The 20,322-nt window shown below is 46.5% G+C and overlaps 1 protein-coding gene and 1 pseudogene across 1 annotated transcript in view; one reads left to right on the top strand and one right to left on the bottom strand.

The window, feature by feature from the left end:
* The window catches only part of SYNM (synemin), a 36,522-nt gene extending 26,205 nt beyond the window's left edge, over positions 1-10,317 (bottom strand). Inside the window, 3 exon segments of the mRNA XM_077762415.1 lie at positions 3-285; positions 1,875-1,976; positions 10,257-10,317. Of these exon segments, the coding sequence (XP_077618541.1) occupies positions 3-285; positions 1,875-1,976; positions 10,257-10,317 (446 nt within the window).
* An 8,154-nt stretch (positions 10,318-18,471) lies between these two features.
* LOC144230200 (keratin, type I cytoskeletal 19 pseudogene) lies at positions 18,472-20,039 on the top strand (annotated as a pseudogene).
* The last annotated feature ends 283 nt before the right edge of the window (positions 20,040-20,322 follow it).

Genomic DNA, 20,322 nt, shown 5'->3' with positions numbered 1-20,322 from the left:
GCCCCCGCAGGCCGCGCGCCTCCTCGGCGAAGCGCGCCTGCCCCTCGGCCCACAAGCTCTCCTGCCCGCGCCGGCCGCGCAGCTCCTCCTCCAGCAGCAGGTTTTCGCGCTCCAGCTCCCGCACGCGGCACACATAGTCGTAGAGCCGGGCGTTGAGCTCCTGCAGCTCGGCCTTCTCGGGGCCCGNCTGAAAAGCGGCCCGGGGGCTCGCTCGCTGGGCGCGGATCCACGGATCGGAGAAGGGATGCCGGAGACAGGTCCCTGTCGCTGCCCCGACACGCGCACCTAGAGCACCCGAATGTCCTGGCGTCCATGGAAGGAAATCGAAGTCTCCACCAAGTGAGATAGANAAATCAGAGCTCTTTCTATTTTTCTATGTAAAAAAAATTATTTTAAAACACTGAATATAATTTAAATATAATAAAATTTAAATACACTGAAATTTAAAACGTATACCTCTATAAATCTAATATGCACAACATATACCTACACATACATAGATGCGCGTTGAATATTCTATTGTAACTTAAACATTCTATTTTAACTTAAACATAAATGCATATTCATTTGCGAGTGTTTCGATGTACAGCCAACACTTTTCTTTTGATACGGGGTGACCAGAGTTTCACGTTCTTCTTATACAAACTACCCGTAGAGGACGTAGCCTCCGCTTTCCAATATCAGTTTCTTTCTTTGGGAGTAAGAGCTTCAAGAGATTTTGAAGTTCTCCGCGTGCAGAATTTTCCCAGACACCTCCCGTCTTCCCAAACTTTATACAGTTATCACGCCTACACCTAGTGTGACAGCTGTCTTTTTTCCAACATTGTGCCTCAATTTAATTGTCACAGAAGCCACAGCTCTCTTTTGCACCCTTGGTGTCATTAGCTTTCATGATGCTTGTTCAAGTTACAAATGGCAATAGTCAGTACAAGTGGTTTTGAGGGGCCCAGGAACAAACCCAGCGGGCCCTTGGCTGGAGTACCCCTCAACTGGCAGGGACACAAGTGATCAGGGGAGGCGTGGAGAGTCACCCACCGGCTGGATGTGTTTTGCAGATGACGTGCAAAGGTGGGTGAGTCAGCACGTTGGCCCAGGAAGCGTCCCTGGAGACACCTTACGGGGCTCTCCTTGTGACAGGCATGAATCTCCTCAAATGGGGCGGAAGTGGCTCTTCCCTTTTCTGGAGCATCCATATCACAGACCCCATTCTGCAGGTAGAAGAGAATATCTTTCCATTTAGAATTCCTCCCCGTCTGCCAGGGCTAAGCTGGGGGAGAAGGGAGTGCCAAGGCTCGGGGGCGGGGACTGACCCCTGTTACTGCTGTTCCTCCTCTTCCCTTTCACCCAGGTGCACATCACACTTGTCCTTTGCTTGTTGGGACACACAGTTGCTACGATGTCATTGCCCAGACCTGTCTGGGGACCTCATCAGTCTGAGCATCTTTCCTGGACCACACTGGGACACCAGGGGACTACGGGGTGGCTCGCACAGTTGCCTGCACTCAAGACAGCCATTCATTTTCAATTCTTCAACTTGCCAGGAGTCCGGCCCACCCCTCCTGGCCTGTCCGGGCAGGAGACCTTCTCCAGGACCTCCCAGCGGGATGCGTGGCTCTTTACTCCTTAGGCTTTCCTTGCCCCGATGTCTTACATTCTGAAAGCCAAAACTTCCTCCCTACTGCTGCTCTAAATCCTGTCCTTGTGAAAGGGCTGCTCTAGGGTACAGCGGCCTAGTTTGGGAAAGAGCCCTAGGACACCAGGAAATAGCAAGAGAACAGGAAAAAGTACCACCAGTTAATCTCTCAAAATAATGTCCTGCGGGATCACACTTAATTCTCAGAAAAACGGTAGCTCAGAGACGTTGAGAGACTTGCCTGAGGACACACAGTACCTAAATTTGGGAACAGAAGTATTAGAAGCTGTGACCACCACGAGCCGACTTGAGCGGGCAGGGTCCTGCCGGGAAACATAGAGGCCTTCAAAGGGAAGGGATTGGTTCATGGGATGTAATGAGACTATTCACACAAGGGTGGATGGGCTGCAGAGCATCAGGAATTAGCAAGAGCTAGAAGCCGAGAAGCCATTAGCACCCTAGCGGCAGGAGGAGAAAGTGTTGGCTGAGCCTGGAGGAACCTGGAGCGCCAGAAGGGGGCGCCCTAGAGGAGCAGGAGCTGCAGGTGTATCCCAGGAGGGAGCAGGTGAAGAAAAACCCAAACCTTCTCTGTTCCTGTGCTCCCATCTTCTGCCGGTGCCTCTCACTGCGGAACCAGAAGTCACCGGGCCTGGCAGGGGTGTGCTGGGGCCAGCTCCTACCCGCTGGTGAGAGCCAATCGTTCAATCTTCAGTTTTGTGAGCCAGTTGTTAAGCACAGCCATTGTTAAAAATAAAATTCTGGGGCGCCTGGGTGGCCCAGTCGGCTGAGCGCCGGACTCCAGATCTCAGCTCAGGCCATGATCTGGGCAGTTCATGAGTTCAAGCCCCGCATGGGGCTGTGCACTGACGGTGTGGAGCCTGCTCAGGATTCAGTCTCTCCTTCTCTCCGACCTCCCTCCACTTGTTTTCTCTGTCAATAAACAAATAAACAAACTTTAAAAATGAAAAAATAAAATTCTAGTGCCCCGAGCGCCTTCTAGGAGAGCGGGAATTTTCCCAGGCTCCCGATAGGGGGCGCTGCGTGAGGATGGAGAACCTAGAAAGGGGCTCCAGGGCCCCTTCAGGCAAAGGTCCCCGCCTCCGGTCTACGCGAGAGTGCTGTGGAGCGGAAGCAGAGCGCAAGTTTCATGGAGAGCCCTAGAAACAGGGGTGCTTGCCTAGGGCTTGGGGAGTGGGAGTAGCAGGTCTTTCTTCTACCTGGAGGACCGGAAACAGCACGCCCCTGGGCCCATGGGCCTCCCAAGGTGGTGGGGCAATTGGGGGGCGGAGATCAATGGACTTCCCTCAAACGGTTCATCCCACCCCCACCCCATGGCTTGAGCGCAGGCAGAAAGCCAAACAGAAATATTGTCCTGCCAAGTTTCTTTGTAAGATTGTTTTTTAAAGCTTTTTAAAAAGGTTTATTTATTTTGAGAGAGAGAGAGTGACCTTGCAAGGGTGGGGGAGGGGCAGAGAGAGAGACGGAGAGAGAGAACCCCAAGCAGGCTCTGCCCTGGCAGGGCTCAAACCCATGAATGTGAGATCACAGCTGAGCTGAAATCAAGGGGGGGGGGGGGGCCTTAACCAACTGAGCCACCGAGATGCCCTTTCCTGGCGAGTTTTAAAGGCTTGGGGAGGGGGCGCCTGGGTGGCTTAGTCGGGTAAGCGTCCGACTTTCATTTAGGTCATGATCTCGCGGTTCGTGGGTTCGAGCCCCGCGTCAGGCTCTGTGCTGACTGCCAGCTCAGAGCCTGGAGCCTATTTCAGTCTGTGACTCCCTCTCTCTCTGACCCTCCCCTGCTCACGCTGTCTCTCTCTCTCTCTCTCAGAAATAAATAAAACATTTAAAATTAAAGAAAAAAGAAAAAGGTAGATGAGGGGCACGTGGGTGGCTCAGTCGATTAAGCATCTGACTTGAGCTCAGGTCATGATCTCATGGTTCATGAGTTTGAGCCCCTTGTTGGGCTCTGTGCTGACAGGTCAGATCCGGATCCTGCTTCGGATTCTAGGTCTCCCTCTCTCTCTGTCCCCCCACTGCTCATGCTCTGTCTCCCGCTGTCTCTGAACAACGAATAAATGTTTTAAAATATTTTAATAGAAAAGAAAAAGGTAGATGAAAAAGCCAGAGGTACATGGCCTGGCCAGTGAGTAGTTCCTTGGTGCAAAGAAAAAGGTATCCCTTTCTCAAGGTGGAAGTCGTCCTGCACCTCCACCCACAGCCCAGCAAGCACAGCACTGGCTGGATTTCAGTTCTGCGTATCCCATCATCCAGGCATGTTTATGCAGTAGACAACCCACTCAACTGTCCATGGTGGCCCACTGTCCCAGCCTCTGCCTATGTGGATGAAGACCAAGAGCTCCATGGGGTGGAGTGGAAAGCTGGTGGATGCCAGCACAGACAGGCCCCAACCTCGCTGCCTTGGCATTGTATTAAGTCCTCAACGATTCTAACGTAGCCCTAGGGAGGGATAGAACCTTGACCTGATAGAGATTGAGTTTTCATCACCCTGATGGAAATTGGGGCCCAAAATAGAAATCACATTGTGATCTTTAAAAAAAAAAAAAAAGTGAACCTGTTGTTATTTCCTACACACCCAAGTCTGGTCTGTGAGGTGCCCCCATGCAGGTTTGGCTGGTAGCAGATGAACCACATGGGACAAAGGGAATGCAGTGGGTCTGCGCTGGGCACAGTGGTGTAAACTGGACAGAGCTGCTTCACGTCCTGGCCCTTACTACCAGCATAACCTTGGGCACAACCCCTTCTCTGAGCCCATGTCCTTATCTATGTAATAATGCAGACAAAATAACATACAGAGGGCCTCTGGGTTGGACAAGCACGGCCCTCAGCATATGCCAGGCATGGTTCTGAGGGCTGGACGCGGATTAACTCATGTCATCAGCACAGCAACCTATGAAGTAGGTACTAGAACTCTGTTCTAGTGATAAAGACACTGAGCCGCAGAGCATTCAACTTCCCCGAAGCCACGCAAGCAGAAAGTAACAGGATTAGAGCCCTCCCTTCTCCTACTCAACCCACTAGACTGCCTCTTATACTGTGTAAAGCTTGTCGCACGTCGCCTGGTGCCCAGCACCCAGAAAATAGTAATCATCCTCGTGGGTGAAGTCCTGAAGCCCAGGAATCACACAGAGGTTTCCGTCTCAGGAAGTCCAAGGAGAGATGCCCAGGACCCAGAGGGTCAATGCAGATGATAGATAGCTCAGTGGAATCCACAGCTGAATGGGACGAGGGGACAGATGAGCAGGCACGGGCTAGTCCTTGAACCTTCCAGACCCCATCTCCTCATTTGGAAAGGGAGGATAGCTCCTCTCTCACACGACTGCTACAAGGACTAAACAAGAGAACATAAAGGCATTCAGGACACAGCGTCTCTCTGCCCTGCTTCACTTAACAAACGATTTGAATCCAGCCGCTCTTCTTGGAGCCCACAGTGTGCCCCACTCTGTCACAGCTCTCCCCACTCTGTCACAGCTCTCTGGCTATTTCAAGACGGCTGATCATTTGTTTCTCACTGTTTCATAGGAGCACAGCAGGTGTTTCTTCGGTATAGGCTGCCTTTTTAAAAGATGCAAAAATAGCATTTGTCATATGAAAAAAATGTGCAGTAACTTAACCTGCATAACCTCCCTCTCTTAATTTGGAAAGTCGTGTCATTTACACTACAAATGAGCTTGGGAAGGGCCCCACATGGCAGAGAGACCTCCCATGGTTAATCTTCCCAAGAGAAGCAAGACTCACATTTCGTCCTCAGGACTAAAAAGAGAAGAATCTCCCATCAAAGAGGAACAGCACGTTTGCTATTGCTGCCTTTTTAAAAACACATTTTGGGGCGCCTGGCTGGCTCAGTCAGTTAAGCGTCCGACTTCAGCTCAGGTCATGATCTCACAGTTTGTGGGTTCGAGCCCCGCATCGGGTTCTGTGCTGGCAGCTCAGAGCCTGGAGCCTGTTTCAGATTCTGTGTCTCCCTCTCTCTCTGCCCCTCCCCTGCTCACGCTCTGTCTCTCTCTGTCTCAAAAATAAATAAACTATAAAAAAAACAACAACACATTTTCCACAGAGTTCATTAGTGGTGGCCATGATCAGATTGTTCAGAAGCTAGTAATGGAGTCCCTTTTCTGGGTCGTGGAGGCTGGGCTGGACCCTGGGGACACATTGCAGAGGAGGATGCAGCCCCTTTCCTCGTGGACTCAGGGTCCACTGGAGAGTGCAGAGACTGCTGCTGTCTTTCCTCAGTGCCCCTGTATGTGCCTCCTGTCCTTGCTGGCAACCACCAGTCACTCAGCAAGACTTCTCTTTGTCTCCAATCCAGTCTCGTGGCTTTAAATACCAACAACATGTCAATGACCCTCAAATATATGACTCCATCCCAGATTGCCCTTCTGAGCTTGTTGTATCTTGGTTCAGGGCTCTGTTGATGACATGACCACCATATACCCCTACTCTAACAGGAGAGCGATGAGGGTGCTTTGGGTCCCTGAATATCAATGGTAATCTAGAGCTGGGTACTCAACCACTTTGGAAAGAAGTGGTGTTCCCCGTTCTCCAGTGTGAATGGCTGCCATCCGTTGGGGGAAGACCCAAGGGAACACAACTGTATTTGGTTGCCATGGAGTTTGCTAGGTCCATTCTTCACTGGATGGGTTCTGGGTCTGAGAACTGACTCAGGTCATGACTTACCGTAAGAAGATTGGGTGATGACTTTGTGAGGGGGTGGTTTTGATTAGGTATTTATTAGTGATATTTTTGTCAGCAGCCCCATCTGTCTTTCCCCTAGGAACACTATGTTCTATGAATCATCTCTGTAGGTCCCTTAGGTCATCTCCCCTACCCCAGCTTGCCATTCCAACACTGCGGCTCACTATGGTGATTGTACTCAACATGCTTCTGAAACTGACAAGGCTGCCACCTGCCCTCGGCTCAGCCTGTACCCACGGTACATCAGTGGTCCCTGGATTCACCCGTGGCATCGCCCAGGAACTGTTTAGAAATGTACGTTCTCGGGGTGAAAGCACCCAAGGTTAGTTAGCAAGATACTGTAATGAGATCGCGAGAAACTTGTTATATCACCTGCAGGAAGTTACTTTCCATCTGGCACCAATGTACCTTGATCAAAAACACCACTTGCCCCCCAGAGCCTTTGCTTCTTACTCACACAAGTTAATGATTACTATCTGATTATCTTCACATTCACCATGTGTATAAGATCTTGAGCACTCAGTAAATACAGAGATGAATCTCTGCACTTCCCAGACCTTGAGCCCTTCTGCTCAGGGCTCTTGTCTGACATTATTGGGCTCTTTTCTTGTCTTGTCTCTTGTCAGACATTATTGTCTGACATGATAATGCCAGACATTAGCCTCTCTCGTAGTCAATTCTGTGTCCACTCTCTTGCTGGACAAGAGAGAACTCCAGACTCATAGTCTGCAGCAGGAATGTCCACATGGCCCCCAAGTAACGTGGAAACCCTCCAGTCTGGTGGGTTTCTGGTGTAAGCCCACCTTTGCTATCTTATGTTCCCTTCCCCTAAGTTGCCCCCATCCTCCTGGCATCTCTACTTCATTTAATGTCGGCCAACCCAGCAGCATACTGGCGCAGTCACCCAGGACCCTTGCCATGGGAGAGCACCCCTACACCAACAGACTTCCCCTGACCCAGCACCCAGCTCGTCCCTGCTGGCAGCCAGGGTCTGTAGCACCTTTGGGGTAGAACTCCTCGCCTTCGTATTCAGGCCCAGCACTTCCCCTATCAGGTTTGCTCAGATTTCTCCCTAGACATAGGTTTGGAGGCCCGAAGGGAGGCCCTAAAGGGCAAGCATTGTCTTGTCAGGCACCAGCCTCATATGTGCCCTCTGCATCATCTTCTTACAGGAGGCATGAGGGGGCGTTATATTCCAGCAGTGGGAGTGGGTCACTTCTGCAGGAGCAGGGTAAGCTGGAGCCCCAAGCTTCTTACCTGCAGTGCCCAGGTACCCCCATCTGAGCTCCTCGCCTTCCCCATTAGGACCCTTACTTCAACACAGGAGACATGCCTGGAATGAGAACCCAGGGTTCCCAGAAGTAGTGCCTCTTTGAAGCTCATGTACTGTGCCTCATCTTCCCTTCTATCTGCCTTCTGCCTGCAGGAGAACAACCAATTAGGTGCTCTGACCCTCACATTTTGCTTTAAATCATTGAGTATCAGTGGTTGCTCAGTAGCCATCATTGAGATGGCAATACTGAGATGGACTTTTTCTCTCTTACTGACTCAGGGGCACTTAGCAAATTACTAGTTTCCAGTCTTTCTAGTTACCACTTTCTCCAAACCTCCCAAAAGTGCCTCCCTTCTGCCTGGACCCTGTCCCAATTCATCAGGTCTTAGCAATCACACCATGACAGCATGACAGGAATTACCAATACTTCTACCTACTAGCAGGGAACAATCCAAAAATGATGTTAAGAAAACAATTCCAGGGGCGCCTGGGTGGCTCAGTCGGTTAAACGTCCGACTTGTTGTTTCAGCTCAGGTTATGATATCCAAGTTTGTAAGACTGAGCACTGCATCAAGCCCTATGCTGACATCACAGAACCTGCTTGGGATTCTCCCTCCCTCTCTTTCTGCCCTGGCCTGCTTACACACACACACACACACGCACACATGCACACACACACTCTAAACAAATAAATAACTAAATAACAATTCCATTTCCAATGACACATAAAAACTTAGGGAAAGAGTTAACTAAAGAAGTGCAAAGCTCGAACCCTGGAAACTGCAAAACATTATTGAAGTTAAAGAAGACTGAAGTAAATGGAAAGACATCCAATGTTCATGGATTGGAAGATTTTTATATTGTTAAAATAGCAAAACACACACACAACCCATGTGTACATACATATCTATATTATTTTTCTTTTTTTTTTAATGTTTTTTTTTCTAGGAGAGAGACAGAGAGAGAGAGACAGCGTGAGCAGGGGAGGGTCAGAGAGAGAGGGAGTCACAGACTGAAACAGGCTCCAGGCTCTGAGCTGGCAGTCAGCACAGAGCCCGACGCGGGGCTTGAACCCACGAACCGTGAGATCATGACCTAAGCGAAAGTCGGACGCTTAACCAACTAAGCCACCCAGGCGCCCCTTTTTCTATATTATTTTTCTATCTACCATCTAACTAGCTAGCGATCCAGAAACATGAGTGCATAGTGATACTTCTAATTTCAACCCACAGGCTCATTATAGGCTGCCTTTCCTCTTTTAAAGAGACTCTTTAAAACCTAAGTCTGATTATCCCATGCTCAAAATCCTCCCATACCTCCCCATTTCACTCAGACTAAACCCAAAATTCTTGACCTCCTATAGCATCCAAGGCCCTACAAGACACAGATCTGCTCTAGATACTTTTCTTCCTTACTGCATACAAGAAGCTGAAATACTAGAAGGGGGTTTGACTGAAAAGGGGGAAATAAGAGAACTTCTTAGGGGTAGTAGAACTATTCCATGCCTTGACTTTGGTGGTAGTAACACCACTGCATACATTTGTCAAAATTCCTTGAACTACACACTTAAAATGAAAGGCTCTTATTGTGTATCAAGTATGCCTTAATAAAGTTGATTTTTTTTAACTTTTAAAATGTTTATTCTTTGAGAGAGAGAGAGAGAGAGAAAGACATATAGAGCACAAGTAAAGGGAGGGACAGAGAGAGAGGGAGACACAGAATCTAAAGCAGGCTCCAGGCTCCAAGCTGTCAGCACAGAGCCTGACACAGGGCTCAAACTCATGAACTATGAGATCATGACCTGGGCCAGTCAGAAGCATAACTGGCCGAGCCACCCAGGTGCTCCAATTAAGTTGATTTTTTTAAAAAGACATTTATATGGAGCATTATTGTTCATTTGAAATGTCAGTTATATGTTTCTAAAATATTTTTAAATAAACACAGAACTAGTAAGATTATCCATGTTTGCATCCACTTCTGCCTAAAATCTTGAAAAGTCCCTTTTCACCATGATACGTTTCCTGTAGTGAACTCCATTGGGGTTTAGCAGAGAATCCATAATTATCGCCTGGAGTTGGCCTTCTCTCTTCTCCCATAATGAACAAAGTTGTTATCCATTCGTGGGTTTCAAATTGCTTTGTCGATGACCACAATAAAAAGGAGGTACAGTTTACATTGAACACACGTGCAAGTAACTGAAACAAAAGTTCTACAAAACATCCCTTACCCCCCTAATATTTTCATCTTTTTTCAATGTTGGTTTGGATCTACAAATTTAATATTATGACTCATCAATGAGGTCTTAATGATAACTTCAAATCTCCTCATCTAAATGATGCCATCTACAGTTTTAATCAACAACATTGACCTGGCAGCTGTCAACACCTGTGGGTTTTCTAAATGTGATGGCTAATGGGTCAGGTATGAAACATTCTGTAATTGACCTCTTCCAGTCATCCCTCTGCCCCCACTTTTCTGAAGGTTCCTGGCCTGTCTCAGGAAAATGCAGCCCCAAACCCTAGTTCATACTTTCTAACCTCTTACCACCTGCTCAGGAGTAAATCTCAAAGCCCAGCTCACAGGGAGGTAAATCAGTGGGCAAAGGGGATTCTCCAAAACGAACAGACATTGACTCACCAACTGGACTTAAGATTTTCTCCACTGATTTTAGGGACTGTGTGATGACATAGACAGCCATGGTCAGGCAGCTGCTTTAATTTCTTGAGCAGAGTATGAGCTCCACTGGTATAAACAGCAACGGCAGCTAAGGCAAGTAACACTCTCAGAAAAGTCACCGGAGTCCTTCTTCCACAGAGCCCCAAATTTTAGTCATCAGTAGCCAGGAAGCAAGAAGTGACTCAGAGCTTGGGCCTGTGACTAAGAACCTCACAGAGGTAGGTTTCAAGACATCAGAGTCAAATCACGTCCCCTCCTCCCAGCCCCACCCTGTTCATCCCCGTTCGTCTAAATCCATCCATACTTCCAGGCCCCACTCAAATGTGCCCATTTCCATAAATCCTTCCCCAATGGTGCCTGTGACTACAGGTCTTCCTTTGAACTCTAGGATCTTCAGTTGTAATCCTGGGGGAATGTTCTCCATTCGCCTGGGTAATAGCATTCAGTGTATTCTGTTCCTCACCACTCCTCTAACCTCATGGGCAGGGATTGTGATTATATTCTTCACCCTAAGTCTCCACCCTGCCTAGATCTGTCCTTCTTTCTGATAGTCACTGAATAAGTAAGATGAGTAGTTGCTAAGTTGAATTGTCTTAAACTATGGAAAGCTCAGGTTCAAGTCTTGGTTTGGGTATTAAACAATGGTATGGTCTTGGCCAACTCATTTCATGCCTCTAGGCTGCAGCTTCCTTGGCTGTTATTGCCGGAACTACACTGTTATCTTTAAGGTAATGTGGTACCCAGCCCCCACGATGGCTCCCAGGGATCCTACTTTCTGTTATTCAGTTCATCGTTGTTCCAGGGAGAGTGGGCATGACACTTGAGTTTGGGTTATAAAAGGTACTGGCTTTACTCATTGTCACTCTTTCTCTCCCTTGGATCTCCTACTCTGGAGAGAGTCAAATGCCATGTCTTGAGGCCTAGGCAACAGCCTTCAAGGAATGAAGGACTGCCAATAGCATAGGAATGAGCTTGGGAATGGAGTCACCAGTCCTTGTCAATCCTTAAGATGACAGTCTCCTGTTCCACAGCTTGACCGCAAACCCATGGAAGAACCCAATCCAGACAACCCCACTAAGCCACTCTCCTGGACTCCTGAGCCTTAAAACTGTGAGATAAGGAATATTTGTTGGTTTGAGACCATCTGTTATACAGCAAAAGATAACTAATATGAACAATTTCAGACTCTAAAATCCTACAAGCCTAAAGTTCGTGTTTTGAAGTATAGCTATTACATTCAGGAGAAAGCCTGATTTATAACAATTGTCAATCTTTCCCCTCCACCCCAGCCGGAATCCATAAAGAGAGAATACAAAACATGTCAAAATATATTTTCAAGTAACAATATTTATCTTATCTGTGTCTGTAAGAGTTCCCAAAGCTATGTTGATTTTGCTTCACCGACTCCTTTATTTCACAGATGAGGGTGAAAATACAGATAAATTAGGTGATTGGAATAATGCAAATGTTCTTCATTTTTGCAATATTTGCATTTCTTCAATGGTGAATAAAAACAGGGTACAGGCTTTGCCTTGTTTCTCTCCAGGTTCATCTTAAGAAATCTGTCTTGGGCAGTGGTACTACTTGTGCACATCTAGCTGGGTGGCCACAAGCCCAGAAAAATCCCAGGGCAGTGGTAAAGCGCAGGATATGAAGTTACCTCTAGAAAAATAGCTGAAGGCTGGATAGGGACAGCTTGGCGATGGGGCTACCATGTCAGCCTGGATTAAGAAAAGATTTTTGAGAGATGCCTGGCTAGGTCAGTCAGTAGAAGGTATGCCTCTCGATCATGTGCTTATAAGTTTGAGACCTACATTGGGTATAGAGATTACTTAAAAAATAAAATCTTAAAAAAAAAAAAGAAAAGCCTTCTGACATTACAAGAAGTAGTAAGGCTGAAAAAACAAATATCATATGATTTCATTTATATATGAAATCTAAAAGACAAACAAACAATAGAAACATGAATACGGAGAACAAACTGGTAATTGTCAGAGGGGAGGGAGGTGGAGGGATGAGCAAAATAGGTAACAGGGATTAAGAGGTACAAACTTTCAGTTATAAAATAAATAAGGCAGAGCACCTGGGTGGCTCAGTCCATTGAGATTCTGACTCTTGATCTCAGATCAGGTATTGACCTTACAGTTGTGAGTTCAAGTCCCACATTGGCTCTGTGCTGGGCATGAAGCCTACTTAAAAAATAGAATAAGATAAAATATGTAAATCATAGAGATGGAAAGTACAGCATGGGGAATATAGTCAATAATAGTGGAATAGTGTTGTGTGGTGATAGGGGATAACCACACTTACCTTGGTGAGCATTGTGTTGCACCATAGAATTGTCAAATCACTGTGTTGTATACCTGGAAACAATATATCATATGGTAGGGCAACTGTACATCAATTTTAAAAAATCAACAAGAAAAAAAGATAAATGACAAGAAATGATATTCTTTTTAAAATGAGCCCACAGGGGCGCCTGGGTGGCTCGGTTGAGCATCCAACTTTTGCTTGGGTCATGATCTCACTGCTTGTGAGTTCGATCCCCACATGGGACTCTGATGCTGACAGCTCCAATCCTGGAGCCTGCTTGGGATTCTGTCTCCCTCTCTGTCCCTCCCTGCCTCGCACTCTGTCTCTCTCTCTGTCTCCCAAAAATAAATAAACTTTAAAAAATTTAAAATAAATAAATAAAATGAGCCCACAGTCCCATGATAAACATGGGGATGAGCAGGAAATTAACAGCATGGTCAGTAAAGGAGGCGCGTGTCTCCGCTGGCTGTAGGCATGAGCAGGGGTAGTTTCCCAAATGAAAACAAACAGCTGATGGCTTTAGGAATCTGGGTGGAGAAAAAGTGAAGTAATAAGTTTGGGGGAATGGAAAAAGGGGTTAGGAGACAAAGGAGGTCTGAAACTAGTAAAGCACTTCGGGAGGTCTATTTGACTCATTCACATATGCCTGGATTGGATGCCTCCTGAAGGACATCAGCAGTTGAGACCTATTGAAAGGACGGAAGTGAATGTGAAAAGGAAATGAGGAAATGAGCTGTGGAGGGGTGGGAGATGAGTCTGGGGAATTAAAAGTGTATTCCTCTGAAAGCATGTGCTTTGTCGAACAGGGTGCTATTACAATATTTCCTTACATAAGTAATATTGGTAATTAGAGAAGCCTCATTAGGTTTTGGCATTTCTACTGAATAAAGGAGGAGGCTGGGCAAAAAAATAAAAGTTGTGAGGACGGAGGGCTGAGGCAGGAGCTGACGGGATGTCCGGCCTGTTGGTCAAGCCTTACAGGAGATTCAAGACCAGAGGATTCTTTGTTTTGGCTGCAAACCTATGGATTCCAGCAAATCTGGCTACTTCATCAAGAAGGCTGAGGCAGGGCCCTCTCTCCTCCCAAGAGATCCCTTTCCAAGTCTTAGTCCACATACAGCTGAACACACTCTTGTTCTCTATAGGAGTATTTCCTTTGTTAATGGAATAAAGATATGCTTGGGGAATAAATAGCAGAAAAATCCAGTCAAAATGGAAATACAGTAAAACCTTGGATTACGAGTGACTCGTTCTGTGAGTGCTCCCCAAGACAAGCAAACCTTTCTAATAAATGTTAACTTCATAAATGAGCAATGTCTTGTAATATGAGTAGTACAGGACGCCGAACGTCACATGATCACAACTGAGCCAATGGCTCTTGCAACTCACTCTGATATACAAGTGCTTTGGATTACAAGCATGTTTCTGGAACGAATTATGCTCCCAAACCAAGCTTTAACTGTACTAGGAAATAGAGTTTTGGAAGATATGCAAACATGGGCATATTTTAGCATCTTAAAGAGCAGTTTCTCCCCCTAATATTTGTACAGCACATGGGGATTATTTTTTCTGAAGCTGACTCTCAGGATGGTTGTGAGAATAATTGTGAAGGTAGCATAGCTGTTGCTTTACTGGGAACAGAAATATGTATCTCACTTACTCTCCCAATGTAACTGTCAAGAAGAAAGGAGGCAAATGTCACTGACATTTTGCAGCAACAAAACCAAGCCACAGAGTTTTGTTTGGTTTGGTTTGGTTTGTTTTTAACAACTTGTTCAGTGTGACAAGATGGGTCAGAGTGACTCACAGGGTAATAAGTTCCAGGAGACGTCTTGAGTCCTAGGTATGTTTTTTCATTGGGACCAGGTTTGGGGTCCCAACAGAGATCTCAGTGATGAGCAGCAGATCCAAACAGTTAGGTCTTCACCCACCTGCTGAGCTAGTGGAGGGGCCTGGCACAAAGATAACCCAAGGTAACACATAAACCCAAAAATAAATTATGTTGAACTTTGTAAAGCAAGACACCATGTTAGGATGCCTGAGAAGACATGATTGTAGGGTCAGGTGGAGATTAGGTCATTATCCGGGGTTAGATTACACATGAGGCATGACAGACGCAAGCTGATCCTGGGGGTGAGAGAGGATAACCGCCAAAGTAACAGCCGAGCCCCTTCCCCATTCCATCAGTTAAGTTTTCCCTCATGCTAAGGAAAGGGATGACTCAGAAGAAAGAAAGGAAAAGGAAAGACTCAGGCATTGGCCTTGGCTTTTCAGTTGGTGGTGAGAGTTACAGAAAGAGCCGTGGCGTATGCACCAGACCCAGGAAAGCTCCACTTGAGGAGTTTGCTCTCTATCCTTGGCCCCCAGACTAAAAGGATCCCCCACAACTTGAAGGGTTGCTGAGGACACCAGGACCAGAGTGGTGGTTTCCAAAGAAGGGCTTCTGTGCCCTGATCCTTTGGGCCCTGCCCCAGCCAGAGAAACCCCAGGAAGGCTGGGACATCCCAAAGGACAGGGGATTGGTTGGGGAAAGTGACAAGATTCCAGAGGAAATTTCTGACCGTCACAGTGGATCTAAACAGAAAGACTTTGGGCGAGAAGAGCTAATACTGTTAAGCCGTGGGTCTGTCCATCCTAGATATTTGGCTATTGGACAAAGAGAAGTCCAAGATGAGTTCTGATTCCTGAAGGGAGGCACGGCCAGCCTGACAGGATGTACTGGGTGTCATCTTCTCCGTGCCCTGATGGGAGTGGGGAGGAAGGGAGTAAGTCCACAGTGGTCAGGGGTCATTACGGACAGAACTGGGGAAAGTGAACAGGTAAGGAGGGATGTAGGGTGCCTTAAAGAAACGGGAAGCCATTTGGGGATTTAAAATATTGTAGGATAATAAAAACTATGTACACTCCCACTAGATACACATGAAACTTGGTTGTGTTCTGAAATATCAATTCAATTGATATTATGAATTATCAATTTGCAAGCAATCATCCCCTCTTCCAAAAGGCACTGAATTTAGAAACATGTTTATAGGACAATGTGATAAAAATCAGTGCATGCTGAGCGAAATAAGTCAGGCAGAGAAGGACAAATATCATATGTTTGCACGTATAGGAGGATTAGGAGGAACTTGACGGAGGAACAAGGGGGAGAAGAAGGGCAGAAATGGTGGGGGAAAGGGAGAGAAGCAAACCATGAGAGACTCTTGAATGCTGACAAAAACAGGACTGATGGATGTGGGGGGAGGGGAGGATGGGCATGGAGGAGGACACTTGTGGGGATGAGCACTGAGTGTTATGTGGAAACTAATTTGACAATAAACTATTAAAAATAAATCAGTGCATGTGTCAGGTTTCCAGCCCACTGCTTTAAAAATATTGTAATAAATGAAAAAACATAACGTGTAACTAACACTCTGGTTATCAGAGAGCCAAGTGGAAATGCGGACAGAGGAAAGTCCATATGTAAAGCCATTAGATTTTCTGATATGTTCCACCAATGTCATTGTTCAGGGCTTGTTGAAATAATACTGGCATGTGGCTTTTCATTCGGATTTACTTAGCAATTTATAATGGAGCAAATATCTTCATATGTCACATGAAAGAATTGGGGGCAATCGATGAAGGCTTTTCTTATGATCATTTCTCTCAATTGTCCATCATGGCTAATAATTTATTTGCTTCCAGTAAAGGGAGTCCATTAAAGAATGAATGGATTCTATTGTCATTCTTATTATCAACTACTAGTACTTCTAGTCAAGGATGGAAAAGCTGCCACCAACTTTGAGTGTATGGTGACGTTCCAAGGGAGTGCTATATATAGCTGGTGAATCAAAGAAACATAGGATACCCAGGAACTAAAACCAAAAGGCATGGCAGCCTAGCAGGAAAACTCAAGCCTATAAATACCCAAGACAAATACTCCTGGGGCTCTCTCTGGAGGAACTCCAGCTTGCCTGTCTTTATAAAGTGGCTTTAGTTGCTTGTGGGTAGCAAAAGAAATATATTGCTCGGTTCAATCCAAGTTGAGTTTTGAGCTTTTGAAGTATGTTTTAAACGAAAGGTGGAAGAGCACAAATCCTACCTGCACACTACTCGCAAGATCGCACTGTGAACACACCCAGTTGCAAAAAGAAACAGAAAATGGCTAGCATCCAGAAGCCTTCCTGTCTCCCCTCCCAGGCACCACCCCCACCCGCTGCCTTTAAAAACGACAGACTAGGGGCGCCTGGGTGGCTCAGTCGGTTAAGCGTCCGACTTTCACTTAGGTCATGATCTTGCGGTTCGTGGGTTCGAGCTCCGCATCGGGCTCTGTGCTGACTGCCAGCTCAGAGCCTGGAGCCTGCTTCGGAATCCGTGTCTCCTTCTCTCTCTGACCCTCCCCTGCTCGCGCTGTCTCTCTCTCTCCTAAAAATAAATAAAACATTTAAAAAAAAATTAAAAACGATAGACTAGTGTAGCCAGTATAATGGAACCACAGTATGCATTCTTACATATCTGAATTCTTTCATTCAACATACCAGTGTTCATATGTAACAGCCGAGAACTGGAAACAACCCAAATGCTCAGCAAAAGAAATAATAAGTGAGTAAATTGCAATCTATTCACACGAGGTAATACAACACAGCAGCCAAAATGAATGACCTGTTGCTACATGCAGCAGCATGGATTAGTCTCACAGACATAATGTTGAGCCAAAGAAGCCATCCTCAAACAAATATGCAATTCAAAAACAAACAAAACTAAGCTATGGGGTTAGAAGTTGGAGCTGTGCTTCCCTTTGGAGGTGATAAAAAAAAAGTAATGTCCCAGGAGTTTTTCTGTATTTTCAATCACACTCTTTAGAACGGGTGTATGTGAGTAAGGGTTTAGGTTTTGGATTGGCGGTTGTTTTAGACATGGTTTTACAAGGTCGTGATTGCTAGTGAGGTTGAACACTTTTTGGTTTATTGGCTACTCTTTTATGATGTGTTTGTTCACATCTTTTGCCCATTTTTCTGTAGGGTTATGTGTCTTTTTCTCATTGATTTCTTTTTTTCTTTTTTACATTTGCTGGACCCAAGTCCTCTCTTATATCTATGGTTATACTTCCCTGGTTACATGTATTGCAAATATCTTCTCTTGCTCTGGGTCTTGGCTTTTCTCCTTCTTAATGGTGTCTTTGCAAAATTCAGATAAAATGCCCATCACCTGTTTAACCCAACCCCCAGCCACCTCACCTCCAGCAAGCCTCAGTTTGTTCTATCTATTTAAGATTCTCTTATGGTTTGCCTTTCTGTCTGTTTTTATCTTATTTTTCCTTCCCTTCTCCGATGTTCATCTGTTGAGTTTCTCAAACTCCACATATGAGTGAAATCATGTGATATATGTCTTTCTCTGACTACTTATTTTGCTTACCATAATGTCTAGTTCCATCCACACTGTTGCAAATGGCAAGATTTCATTCCTTTTCATCACCAAGTAATATTCCGTTGTATGCGTATACCACAACTTCTTTATCCATTCATATGAGCACCGTCCACAATTTGGCTATTGTTGGTAGTGCAGCTATAAACATTGAGGTGCATGTGCCCCTTCGAATCAGCACTTTTATTTGGATAAACTCCTAGTAGTGCAATTTCTGGGTCATAGGGTGGTTCTATTTTTAATTTTTTGAGGAACCTCCATACTGTTTTCCAGAGTGGCTGCACCAGATTGTATTCCCACCAACAGTACAAAAGTGTTCCCCTTTCTCTGCATCCTCTCCAACATCTGTTGTTTCTTGAGTTATTAATTTTAGTCATCCTGACAAGTGTGACGTGATAGCTCATTGTGATTTCAATTTGTATTTCTCTGATGATGGACATTAATGAGCGCACTTTTCGGGATGACCACTGAGTGTCAGATGTAAGAGATGAATCCCCGGGTTCTACTCCCAAAGCTAAGACTACACTGTATGTTAACTCACTTGAACTTAAATAAATTAAAAATAAATAAAGAAATAAACAAAACATTAAAAATTTATTTTAAAAAACAGGTTGAAATGATATTTTAGACATAGTGGATCAAAAAGAATATTTTTTAAACTTTTTAAAAATGTTTTATTTATTTCTGAGACAGAGAGAGAGACAGCATGAGCAGGAGAGGGTCAGAGAGAGAGGGAGACACAGAATCCAAAACAGGCTCCAGGCTCTGAGCTGTCAGCATAGAGCCCGACGCAGGGCTCGAACCCATGAACTGTGAGATCATGACCTGAGCTGAAGTTGGACACCCAACCGACTAAGCCACCCAGGCGCCCCAAGAATATATTATTAAAATTTAAAAAACGGAGATAACATTCGCATACCATAAAATACACCTATTTGTATACATTTCAGGCTCCCCCCTCTGACCGCTACCCCTCCAACCAGTGTGGCCTCCATCTTTCTTCTGTATTACTTCCTACAGCTCTTGCCAGTTAGCCTCCGTGTGGTTCTTCCAGGACCTGGGCCGCAGCTCCCTGCACTTTGGGGCTGCAGGTGCCTTCCACGTGCCCAGCATCTACCGGGGCTCGGGCGGCCGCATTGTGCCCATGTCCTCTGCCCACTTAGTGTCCTCGTCTTCCTGGGTGGCTACGCCAGCAGCTTTGCAGACAGCCTGGCCGGGTCCAACCGGCTGCTGGCGGGCAATGAGAAACGCACCATACAGACCTTCAATGGGCTCCTGACCCCCTACCTGGACAAGGTGCACGCACGGGTCACAGGCCTGCCCACAACTACAGCCACTGCTTCAAGACCATCAAGGACCCGCGGGACAAGACTCTTATTGCCACCGTTAAGAACTCCCAGACCGTCCTGCAGATTGACCATGCCCGTCCGGCTGCAGATGACTTTCCAGCAAGGTCTGGGATGGAGCAGACCATGCGCACGAGCTAGGAGGCTATGCTAATGGCCTGCGCAGGATGCTGAACGAGCTGACCCTGGCCAGGACCAACCTGGAGATGCAGATCAAAGGTCCGAAAGAGGAGCCAGCTGACCTGCACAAGGGCCAGGAGAGGAAATCAGAGCCCTGGGGGTCCAGGTGGGTGGCCAGGTCAGTGTGGAGGTGGATTCTGCTCTGGAAATTGACCTTGCCAGGATCCTGGGTGACACAAGAAGCCAATATGTAGGGAAGCAAAACAGAGGTCACTGACCTGTGGTGCAGCAGTCTCAGTTAAATGTGAAAGCCCCCCCCACGAAAGGCATGCTAGGGGAAACTGAGGCCTGCTTTGGAGCCCCACTGGCCCAGATCCAGACACAGATCAGTGGTATTGAAGCCCAGCTGAGCGATGTGCCTCAGGACACCCAGCAGCAGAGCCAGGAGCACCAGCAGCTCATGGACATCAAGTCGTGGCTGGAGCGGGAGATCGCCACTTACCCCAGTCCAGAGGGCCAGGAAGCCCACTGCAACAACCTGCCCACCCCCAAGGTTCTGTGAGCCTGGCAGCCTCCTGGGCTTCCTGCTCTCCTGAAGAGGGGCTCCCCTGAGCAGGGGCATGGGAGGTGAGGGAGCCCACCTCTAGATCTTCCCCTGACCTGGCAGTAAAGCTTTATGGCTCAAGGGGAAAAAATGCCACAGTGTACATTTCAGTCCAAAGTCATACATTCATCACCATATCTAATTCCAGAACCTTTTCATCAGCCCAAAAGATAACCCCATTCCCATTAAATGTCCCTTCTTATTCTTTCTCCTTCCCAGCCTTGGCAACCACTAATCCATT

This window comes from Crocuta crocuta, unplaced genomic scaffold, assembly GCF_008692635.1.
Source record: "Crocuta crocuta isolate KB4526 unplaced genomic scaffold, BGI_CrCroc_1.0 scaffold93, whole genome shotgun sequence".
Lineage (NCBI taxonomy): Eukaryota > Metazoa > Chordata > Mammalia > Carnivora > Hyaenidae > Crocuta > Crocuta crocuta.
Note: the sequence above shows the minus strand (reverse complement) of the source record. Positions and strands in the feature narration are given on the sequence as shown.